Source organism: Aspergillus costaricaensis, assembly GCF_003184835.1.
Source record: "Aspergillus costaricaensis CBS 115574 unplaced genomic scaffold BO79scaffold_3, whole genome shotgun sequence".
Lineage (NCBI taxonomy): Eukaryota > Fungi > Ascomycota > Eurotiomycetes > Eurotiales > Aspergillaceae > Aspergillus > Aspergillus costaricensis.
Window position 1 is genome coordinate 101,559 of NW_020291803.1, and position 11,143 is coordinate 112,701.

At 52.3% G+C, this 11,143-nt stretch overlaps 4 protein-coding genes across 4 annotated transcripts; 3 read left to right on the plus strand and 1 right to left on the minus strand.

Annotated features, from left to right (window-relative positions):
• Positions 1–194: 194 nt before the first annotated feature.
• BO79DRAFT_284493 (putative MFS transporter) lies at positions 195–2,729 on the minus strand. The gene is made up of 8 exons (XM_025688254.1): positions 2,278–2,729; positions 2,137–2,208; positions 1,945–2,077; positions 1,783–1,887; positions 1,101–1,725; positions 1,033–1,048; positions 863–980; positions 195–811 (listed from the first exon to the last, which is right to left on the minus strand). Exons 1-8 carry the CDS (start codon positions 2,359–2,361, stop codon positions 324–326), a joined length of 1,641 nt encoding a protein of 546 aa, XP_025543781.1. The 5' UTR covers positions 2,362–2,729; the 3' UTR covers positions 195–323.
• Positions 2,730–3,681: 952 nt separating this feature from the next.
• Positions 3,682–5,055, plus strand: BO79DRAFT_137886 (serine incorporator domain-containing protein; the record flags this gene model as incomplete). Its single annotated transcript, XM_025678139.1, has 2 exons — positions 3,682–4,269; positions 4,339–5,055. 2 exons carry the CDS (start codon positions 3,682–3,684, stop codon positions 5,053–5,055), a joined length of 1,305 nt encoding a protein of 434 aa, XP_025543782.1.
• Positions 5,056–5,438: 383 nt separating this feature from the next.
• BO79DRAFT_186996 (ATP-binding mismatch repair protein PMS1) lies at positions 5,439–8,732 on the plus strand (the record flags this gene model as incomplete). Its single annotated transcript, XM_025680513.1, has 3 exons — positions 5,439–5,477; positions 5,531–5,627; positions 5,707–8,732. The coding sequence occupies 3 exons, from the start codon at positions 5,439–5,441 to the stop codon at positions 8,730–8,732; spliced, it is 3,162 nt and encodes a 1,053-aa protein (XP_025543783.1).
• A 573-nt stretch (positions 8,733–9,305) lies between these two features.
• On the plus strand, positions 9,306–11,111 carry BO79DRAFT_272238 (L-glutamate gamma-semialdehyde dehydrogenase; the record flags this gene model as incomplete). The annotated part of the gene is made up of 3 exons (XM_025687422.1): positions 9,306–9,428; positions 9,473–9,580; positions 9,627–11,111. 3 exons carry the CDS (start codon positions 9,306–9,308, stop codon positions 11,109–11,111), a joined length of 1,716 nt encoding a protein of 571 aa, XP_025543784.1.
• Positions 11,112–11,143: the final 32 nt, after the last annotated feature.

The window sequence follows — 11,143 nt, forward strand, 5'->3', positions numbered from 1 at the left end:
AAGAGTTTAATGGGGTAGAAGGGATACTACATACAGGTGGACAATGTAAGTTGGAACACTGTGTAGTAGCTCATATGTTATGATTGGGCGTTCAGTAAACCGGAGTACACTGACGCTTACTAGCTTTACCCTAGTTGAAACGGCAGCATGGCCCATATAGTAAAATTATCGGGAACACTTTGAAATCAATGATTGTCTATATGAAATTGCGAACCCTCTATGTTGAAAATCCCAACCAAATTGCCTGTTAAATTGGCACATATCCCCTGGGTATATTTACGAGGAAGACAAAATAAAAGTCACCGCTTTCAGCCTCTTCCATCCTAAGCAAGTCGGTCATGCTCGACCTTCTTGTGCATCGCGCCGTGGATGCGTCTCTCGTGCAGGATACTCCACAGACAGACGACCACACCGGCCACACCAGACAAGAACGTCGTGTAGTACGCAGACTGGTAGCAAGCCAGACCATCCGGGCAGTCGCGGTCTCCGTTGGGCTCGACAATAGAGTGGCGGTCATAGATACTGCCGTAGAGCAGGTTGAAGACGTTGCCACTAAACACGGGTGCAAGCGTCATGACACCCCAGTTCTGGGAGAGGCCACCGATGCCAAAGGTGTGGGCGACCAGCGACGGGAAGACGCCGAAAAGGAAGCCGTATGCGATACCGGTGAATCCGGATACAATGGCTAATTGGTGAGGGTTGGAGATGGCGGAACCTGCAAGTTGGGTGACGGTGAAGACAAAGGCGGAGATGAACAAGCACCAGAATCGCGACATGTTCAGCTTCTTCACCAGAAGGTCGGAGCCAATACCTATAGGAGGTTAGCACCAAGCCGATTATGAGCATTGAAGGTGCGACATACCGCTAGAAAGTCGACCAATAAAGTTTCCGAAAGACAGGATTGAAACATGCATAACCTGGCGCTGTTGAATAAACTTCGGGCTTGCGCTGTCGTCGTAGTACTGCCAAAGTGCCTTGGCCTGCAAGAATACAGTCAGCTGACATGAATGGAATTGTGCGGAGTTGCCTTACGCTGTTTCCAATGTTGCTATTGAACGATTAGCATCGATTTTGTGCAAAGATAAGATAATGGTACTAACTTGATAGTCATCAAACCAATTCCAGAAAGAAGCGCCATCGTCAAAAAGAGTTGCCAGAACTCAATCTTCGGAAGCATCGCCAAGCCGCGAACGTCCGGATGAGGGGATTCGGGAGCAACATCGGAGAGAGCATCGTCATCCTCCTCGTGTTGGTTGAGGAATTCTCGGGATGAGCGTGAGGGAACTTTGGACACCAAGGAGGATGTTTCGTCAATATCGGGGTTGTGGCCGGGGTGATGGGGACTCGACACGACCGAGTGCGATGTGTCACGCGCTGCGGGACAGGATTCATAGGTTATAAAGGTCTGCGTACCTGCTTCATCAGATTCTTCCAGGCTGTGCCGGAACTCTGTAGATCTAGTAGTGCGCAGTCGCTGAGATTCTACGCCAGGGGACCTGCCCCGTCCGAGTGGCATATACGGCTCACTAGGAGGCAAAATACGAAGAAAGGGGATCGAAACGAGGTTTAGGGCACAGGTGCCCAGAGCCAGCAAGAGGAGGAAGCGGCCAGTGTCGTCCTTGAAGAGAACCGAGGAAACGGTGGACCAGAAGAACGCGCTCAACCCAAAAGCGGCCAAGGGGAAAGCGGTCGCTGTTCCACGGTGATCGGGGAAGTTGGAAGCCGCTAAACGATGTTGTCAGCCATACAAGTTAACAGACCCATTGGAAAGGCTTGGCATACATGTCTTAATAGATGCTGAGAAGGCTGAGCAACTTCCGAAGCCAGTCAAGAAAGCGAAAAACGACAGGAAGATAATGGCCATCGACCCGGGTCCCTTGACGTATGCTGTATATGCCGACGTCAGCTAGTTTCAAGGTCCGCAGGGTTCAATATAGGGCATACCCAGATAGATGGGATAGTAGCCAATTCCCAGCGTGATCGCACCCAAGAAAGTCGTCAGACGCGGACCTCGAGCATCTGTCAACAGACCCAACGGGATTCCCGATGCATACATGCCCAAATTCCCAGCCGCACCCTGGAAGTATTATCAATTAAACGTTGAACTCTTGGTGACGGGCGCAATGGGCGGCTTACAATGAAGTTGCTTTCGGTGGAGGAGATCTTCATTTGTTGCGCGAATTGGGGCGCCCATGCCGAGTATGCATACTGTCACGGATATCAGACTCGTGCTCAACAGCCAGCTTCATATGGATCTAGAGAAGGGGAAAAGCGCACGTTGGTACCACACGCGAGAGCAACCAGGGTGGCCGCTACGACGGAAACGATCCGCTTTGATTTATTGGGCGAGGCTGCGGCCATGGCGAAGCGGGATGGGAAGGGCGAAGACACCGGGGGAAGGCCAGTAGGGAACTCTTCGCATCGAAATATGCGGGGGAGGGTCGCAGTGGCTGGACGACTAGTATTTGTAGTTCGTTGGCCGGGATGGTGGTGCAGTGGATAAACGTTATCACGTCACGATAACCGGAGGAGAGCGATGTAAGGACGGCCGGCTAGACCTCGACCATAGATAACCGCACCACGGATGATAGTAGTAGTGGTGTAGTAGTAGTTGGGGGTGGTAGTTTAAGGAAGGACAGAAAAACACAAGAAAAAAAAGAAGGGCAGAAAAAGAGTGCAAGAAGAGGAAGAAGAAGGGAGAGAAACAGAAAAAGAAAAGAGCGACGGTGAGTAACTAGTTAATGTTTGGATGTTCTTTCAGCAATGGAAATTTAGTACACTCCACCCTCCCACGCAATCAATTAGTAGTCAAGTAGCAAAGTGTCCCCAAAAGTGTCCCGTCGGACTCGTCAGCTCAACTCAGGGCTAGTCTCCCCGGACGGACGAGATCGGAGGGGAGTCATAGTAGTATGGTATCGTATGGTAACTGCAGTACCACCTCAAATGAGTGTGACAGACCTGACAGCCAGTCGCTTATCGCCGATAAGGTCATCATTACCGGCACACTTGCCCCGGATACATAGTCACGTGACTTTAATGCATGCTCCATCACGTGGAGTAACATCCCCAGACATTGTGGAGGGAAAGCATAACTGCTGAACCTACTAGGTTTGGCAGGTGCTGCCTCCTTCCGAACAGCTACTTAGTATTATAGTATAGTGTGACTAGCTAGTATGCTATTGAAATCACTTCATGGTGTTGTAAATGTAGCCGACTTTGCTGGCCGCGCGTAAGAAACCAACCATCATCCGCTAAGATCTCCGGCACATGACGAAGGCGGCGAACCTCCGCGGCTTCTCCTCCTGCCATTCCGTCTTCATCTTTCCAGTATCCCCAGGCTGATTATTATCATCCCGTCTCTGCATCTGGATCAAACATTGTCTTTAGTGAGAGGGAGTGACACTCTTCTTCATCCATCATGGGTGCCCTCTTATCTCTGCCTCTGCTGGCTCTCCCCAGTGCCAGCACGGTACGTGCACCTCCATCACCGCCATCTAATCCCCCCACTGACATCAAGGTAGCTCATCACCCTCGCGACATCGTGCTGCGGCGCAGCAACCTGCTCGGCAGTATGTAGTGCATGTGGGAAATTTCAGAACAGGTCAGCGACATTCGAATAGAAAAATTAAACTTGCGCTTCGTGATGGTGTATTTGGCTGACATTAGGCTCCGACGAACAGTATGGCTACGAGAATCGCCTATGCCTTCATCCTCTTGTTCAATTCGATCATCTCCTGGATAATGCTCACCCCATGGGCGCTCAAAAAGTTACAACACATGACACTAGATTACATGGAAATCAGATGTGATGGAAAAGAATGCTATGGTTGGGTGGCCGTTCATCGAATCAACTTCGGTCTTGGGCTCTTCCATTTGATCCTCGCCTTCATGCTGCTTGGTGTCAGGTCCTCCAAGGATGGCCGTGCGGTCCTTCAGAATGGGTTCTGGGGTCCCAAGATCATTCTGTGGCTTGCGCTCGTTGTCGCTTCATTCTTCATCCCCGAGTCGTTTTTCTTCGTCTACGGCCACTATATCGCCTTTATTTGCGCCATGTTGTTCCTCCTGCTGGGTCTCATCCTCTTGGTGGATCTGGCGCATTCATGGGCTGAATTGTGCCTGCAGAAGATCGAAGATAGCGATTCACGCACGTGGCGTGGCCTTCTGATCGGCTCCACTGTGGGCATGTACATTGCATCTCTCGTCATGACGGTCTTGATGTATGTCTTCTTTGCCCACAGCGGATGCGCCATGAACCAGGCTGCGATTACTGTAAGTTTTCTGTGTCTCCTACAGTCTTGTCATCTGCCGCCTCAGGCCTCGTGCTTACTTCCGTAATAGATTAACCTCGTTGTCTTCCTTATTATTTCGATCATATCGGTGCAGCCCATGGTGCAGGAATCCAACCCCAGAGCAGGATTGGCCCAGGCCGCCATGGTTACAGTTTATTGCACCTATCTCACCATGTCCGCGGTGTCCATGGAGCCAGATGACCGTCACTGTAACCCTCTGATTCGCGCCCGAGGCACCCGAACGGCTAGTATCGTTTTGGGTGCGATTGTCACCATGGCTACCATCGCGTATACGACCACCCGCGCGGCCACCCAGGGCATCGCGCTAGGCTCCAAGGGGGGGCATAACTACTCGCAGCTGGGATCGGATGACAACGAGCATGGTCTTGTGACCCAGCAGCCAACCACTCGTCGCGAGATGCGGGCCGAGGCTCTTCGGGCGGCAGTCGAGAGTGGTGCTTTGCCCGCCAGTGCGCTGGATGACAGCGACGACGAATCCGATGAGTATGACACCAAGGACGACGAGAAGGGATCGACGCAGTATAATTACTCTTTGTTCCACATTATCTTCTTCTTGGCCACCACCTGGGTGGCCACCTTGCTGACTCAGAACCTGGACCCGGAGGCCGTCGATGACTTTGCGCCCGTTGGTCGCACCTACTGGGCCAGCTGGGTGAAGATCATCAGTGCCTGGGTGTGCTATGGAATCTACCTGTGGACCCTGGTCGCACCGGTGGTTCTACCGGACCGCTTTGACGCCTACTGATCGTGGATCTTGAGTTGAAAGTCACGTATGACCGGGAGTTGGGCGTTGAACAGCGATATTTCTTTTTCTCGTAGTTGTACAGTTTCCTGCCGTTCTACGTCATAGTGGGTGCCGCCATTCTGCAACTGAATTCCCCTATTGTTACTTTGCGACATACCATGCTCAGCTGCTGTTGTCTTTGAAAGAACTCGCATGTATCATATTACAATCCGTTAAGCGCACAAGAATGATATTTATGCTATTGGAACTGGTTGTCGTTGTATCTGCTTGTAGATATTGAAACTCCCGCCCGGCGATGCGCTTATCGCAGCCACCGCGTAAAGTGGCCGGCGAGCGCGTGTCACCGCGTTTTCTGCCCTCTCAAGTTTCACTCTCACCATGGCATGAACATGGCGACCATCAAGGCCATCGAGGCCCGCTCAGTACGTCTGCCTGGTATTTATTACTAAGATACCTTCTAATCCATACACTACAGATCCATCAAATCCAATCCGGCCAAGTCATTGTTGACTTGTGCTCCGTTGCAAAGGAACTGGTCGAAAACAGTCTCGATGCCGGAGCAACCTCAATAGGTACAACAACAACCACCTAAATCCAGCCCACATTGCATGCCATAAATTGGTGTCGCTAACTTTATTCAAATTCATTTAGAAATTCGCTTCAAAAACAATGGCCTAGACTTAATCGAAGTCCAAGACAACGGCAGCGGAATTTCCCCCGATAACTACGCCAACGTCGCATTAAAGCACTACACTTCCAAACTCTCCTCCTACGAAGACCTCACCACTCTCCACACCTTTGGATTCCGCGGCGAAGCGCTATCATCCCTATGCGCATTATCCGACTTTCGCATTACCACGGCGCAAGCGAACCAAGCTCCTAAAGCCACCCGACTTGATTTCGAACCCTCCGGGAAATTGAAAAAGACGCAGATAGTCGCGGGCCAGAAAGGTACGACGGCTTCGGTGGAGAGTATCTTCAAGGGATTACCGGTAAGGCGGCGAGAGCTGGAGAAGAATATCAAGCGCGAATATGGCAAGGTGTTGAACCTGTTACATGCGTATGCGTGCGTCAGCACGGGGGTGCGCTTCAGCGTCCGAAACTCGGTGGGCAAAACGAAGAATGTGGTCGTGTTCAGCACGAATGGAAACCAGACGACCAAGGAGAATATTGCCAATGTGTATGGGGCGAAGACGCTGCTGGCGCTGATACCGCTGGATTTGGCACTGGAGTTTGAGCCGTCTGCTGCGGCAGGGAGGAGAATTACTGGGTCTGGGGAGTTGAATAAACTCACGGTTCGCGGACATGTCTCGAAACCGGTGTTTGGGGAGGGAAGACAGACTCCGGATCGGCAGATGTTTTTTGTGAATTCTCGCCCGTGTGGGTTGCCGCAGATTGCAAAGGCGTTTAATGAGGTGTATAAGTCGTTTAATGTGTCTCAGTCGCCGTTTGTGTTTGCTGATTTCCATATGGATACGAACGCTTATGATGTTAATGTGTCCCCGGATAAGCGGACCATTCTGTTACATGATGCGGGAGCGCTGATTGATTCGCTGAAGGAGTCGCTGGTGCAACTGTTTGAGTCGTCGGATCAGACAGTGCCGCAGTCGTTGGTTGTTGGGTCGAAGCCGACTCCTACTATCAAACAACGCTTGGGAAGTTTGCAGTCTCAGACTCAGAGTCCGAACCGGCCTGCAGTGGATGATGTGAGTTCCTCGGCGGCTGATGATCAGGAACTAGTGGGAAGCCAGGGGACTGGAGAAGTGCAGTCGAGCTCGCAGGACCGGATGAAGAGCTTCTTGAGCGGCCTTGGTGCCCGTGGCAGTAGTCCAGTTGTCTCCTCCCCTGCAGGCCGGGATGCACCAAGCGTACAAGAAAAGCCTATGCCTTCGTCACCTCAAGACCAGCCTGAACCAATGGAAGAGGACAATGACCTCTTCGTGAGGCAGGACTCCCCTGGTGAACCACAGCCTCTCATACAAGAGGAAACCGCGGAAGAAGCCCCCCAACAGCGTGACGATAATCTCTCGTCTCAAGACATGGCTCCTGAGGAGCCTTCGCCGACGCAGATAGCCGACCCCCTGGAGGAGACACCCAATACTATCCAAAATGCATTTGATCGGATGCGGCCGAGGCGAATGCCTCCTGAGATGGCTACCATTACTATCGGCAACCGGACCGTTACGTCTATGGTGGGGAGTGGGTTGCCCAGAAAGCGATCCGTAGGTGCTGGTGATGCTGCTGGCCCTACGACCCGCAAAAGACGGATACACACCCCTTCACGCCCTAGCATATTCGGCAAGCACATGAGGGATTTTGCTGCTCCAGGATCACGAATGGAGCCGGAAAGTGAAGATGAAGAAATTCTGGATGAGGAGGCCGAAGATGCAATTGAGGAGAGCGACGAAGGTGAGGAGCCTGTAGAGGAAGAGGAGGAAGTCGAGGAAGAAGACGAAGATGATGGATCTAAATCTTATGCTCCGTCAGACAATGAAGAGGATCACCCTCCCGAAGATGTTAGCAGTGACCATCATAACCACGAAGCCAGCAATGGCAATGATCCTCAAAACTCACAACAGCTTAGATCCTCGAAGGAGAACATAAGCGAGGAAGAGAAAAAGCGCCATGAAGAAGCAGAAGTCCAACGACTCATCCAAGAAGCAGAGGACAAAGCAGCATTGCCGCAGGACAACAATATTCATCGTGCCAACAAGATGAATAAGGGGGCTGCCCACCGTGACTCTACTGTGCAGCTAATGAGTACTATCGATGGTTCTGTTTCCAAGATACAATCACAGCTTGGGCAACTACAGGAAAGCCTCCGCCGTTGGGAAGAGCACCACGGCCCCTCCCAGGGCGAAGATGAGATGGCAACTCAACAAGAAACGGCTGAGGAGAGGCTATCCTTAACGGTTAGCAAAGATGACTTTGCCAACATGCGGATAGTCGGGCAGTTCAATCTCGGGTTCATCCTAGCTACGCGCTCATCCGCCGATGACACGGGTGCTGGATCATCGGCGAAAGACGAACTCTTCATCATAGACCAGCATGCCTCTGATGAAAAGTTCAACTTCGAACGACTGCAGGCAGAAACCGTGGTGCAGAATCAGCGCCTCGTCCAACCGAAGCGCCTCGATCTCACTGCAGTGGAGGAGGAAACTGTCATCGAGAACCAAGCCGCGCTGGAAAAGAACGGCTTCATTGTAGAAGTGGACGAAAGCGGAGACGAGCCTATCGGGCGACGCTGCAAGTTGGTCTCGCTGCCCTTGAGCAAAGAAGTGGTCTTTGGGGTTCGGGATCTGGAAGAGCTCATTGTTCTATTGTCGGAGACACCTACTAACGCTGCGCGGTCAGCGTCAGGAATGTATATACCCCGTCCGAGCAAAGTGCGGAAGATGTTCGCCATGCGGGCATGCCGGTCGAGCATCATGATTGGCAAGACCTTGACGGTCAAGCAGATGCAGAAGGTGGTGCAGAATATGGGCACCATTGATAAGCCGTGGAATTGTCCCCATGGCCGGCCGACTATGAGGCACCTGATGAGCTTGGGGCAATGGAATGAATGGGATGAGTTGGACGACGAGGAAGACCAACCAGTAGATTCTTTGGATATATGGCGAGGGTTCTACCAGGAAATGGCTGCACAGAGTGAGGAGGAAGCTGAGGAAGCAGAGTAGATCTCAGCTTGGCTGCTCGGGTTTACCTTTTTTTACTTTTGAATAACATTATAGAACAGCGGAGTCATTGGATATATATTTTCAGAATTAGCCGACGTTCTATCCCATCTACGTTTGCGGTTACCGCCCTTTGAATAATGCTTCACCCTTCAATATTCTGAACCTGAGTTCGGTCAATGAGAACAGATTACGACTAGATTATAAGCTATCACATCATACTTCAATGCGATGAATTTGCTGAAACTACGCGAGCCCGATTGCTGCGTATCTGGATGCATGAATTAGGGACCCTCGGGATCGGCATCCGAAAGGATAAACGCACGATAACAGTCGGTCCATACACCGAAGCTATCTCAATGGCTGGCGCATCATGGCCATCTCTTGGCCACTTATCAAGTAGTACGACACGTCACGATTGGATGCAGCTGCAGGTCTCCTTGCAGTTTCAATTGGGATTGCGGGGATGCCACACTCCCCGCTCGGGACTCCTCCCGACAGCTGTTCTACAAATACCCTTTCTTGCCCAAAAGATCTCAACTTTACACTTAGTATATACAGGATTGATCGACTATCATGCGGACACTTTACTTCTCACCTCGCGTGCGCGCATCTATTCTCCACACTAGCCGGAGGGCAGGTCAGCCACTGCGAGCCCTCAGCCTATGGCATCCTCCCAAGTTCGAGAATGAGAAGCCAGTAAGTATCTCCTTCGATACCATGACTCTCACTAACAACACCAGCTCGACTACGCAAAAGGCTCACCCGAAAGGGCCGAGTTGACGCAAGCCCTACAGAAACTGAAGAGCGAGATGCCCTTCAACATCCCCCTCACCATCAATGGCTCCACAGTAAGTCACCTCTCCTGTGACCGAACCCACGCAGCTAACAAACCAGACACAAACTATCAAATCCCAAATCCAAAAGAACCCCTCACGCCACAACGAGGTGGTTGCCGAATATGCATCCGCTACGTCCGAGCAGGTTAACACCGCCGTGGACGCAGCCCTCAAAGCTAAACCAGCCTGGGAGGCCATGCCCTTCGAAGACCGCGCTGCCATCTTCCTACGCGCCTCCGAGCTCATCGCAGGCAAATACCGTTCTGAAATTGTTGCTGCCACCATGCTAGGCCAAGGCAAGAACATCTGGCAAGCCGAGATCGACGCCGCCGCAGAAACAGTCGACTTCTTCGGCCACTACATCCAAGAGTGCTGGTCACTCTTCGCCCAGCAGCCCAAAGTTCACCTCCCCGGCACCTGGAACAAGCTTGAATACCGGCCCCTGGAAGGCTTCGTCTACGCCATTGCCCCATTCAACTTCACCGCACTAGGCGCAACCCTCATCGGCCCAGCTGCCCTCCTAGGCAACGTCGTAATCTGGAAGCCATCCGACTCTGCCCTCCACGCCAGCTGGCTCCTGCACCAAATTCTCCTTGAAGCTGGTCTCCCCAAAGACGTAATCCAATTCCTCCCCGGCGACGCCGAACAAGTAACCAACACAATCCTCCATCGTCCCGAATTCGGCGCCCTCACCTTCATCGGCTCCACGCAAGTCTTCAAAGGCCTGCAAAAGAAGATCGGCAACGCCATCGGGGAGGGTATCTACAACTCCTACCCACGCGTGATCGGCGAAACCGGCGGCAAGAACTGGGGCCTCGTTCACCCCTCAGCGGACATCACCAACGCAGCTCTAAATACCATCCGCGGGGCGTTCGAATACCAGGGCCAGAAATGCTCCGCTAACTCCCGCGTGTACGTCGCCGAATCCGTCTGGCCTACTTTTCAGCAAACATTGAAAGACCACCTCTCCCGCCTGTCTGTCGGCCCTGTCGACGAATACGCCCACTTCATCAACCCCGTCATCCACGAACGCGCCTTCGACCGTCTCGCGGAGGTTATGCACTCCGCACGCAATGATCCCGAACTCGAACTCATTGCCGGCGGTATCGCCGATAAAAGTCAGGGATACTACGTACACCCAACTGTCTATCGCACCACGAACCCGAAGCATGAGATCATGTCCCGGGAGCTGTTTGGCCCGATTCTAGGCGTATATGTGTACCCAGATAACAAGTGGGAAGAGACACTAAAGTTGGTGGACGGGACATCACGCTATGCCTTGACGGGGAGTATCTATGCGAAGGACCCGTATGCGTCGCGACAGGCGCAGACGGCGCTGCGTCATGCGGCAGGCATGCTGTATCTGAACACCAAGTGTACGGGATCAACGGTCGCGCAGCAGCCGTTTGGGGGTAGTCGGGACTCCGGGACGAATGATAAGACGGGCACGATGGCGCATTTGCAGCGGTTTGTGAGCGTGAGAACAATCAAGGAGGAGTTTGGGAGCTTGAAGGAGGTGGAGTATCCTTCGAATGTTGTGTGATGCTGTAGCGTTCGTAGTGGATTAAGGTATAT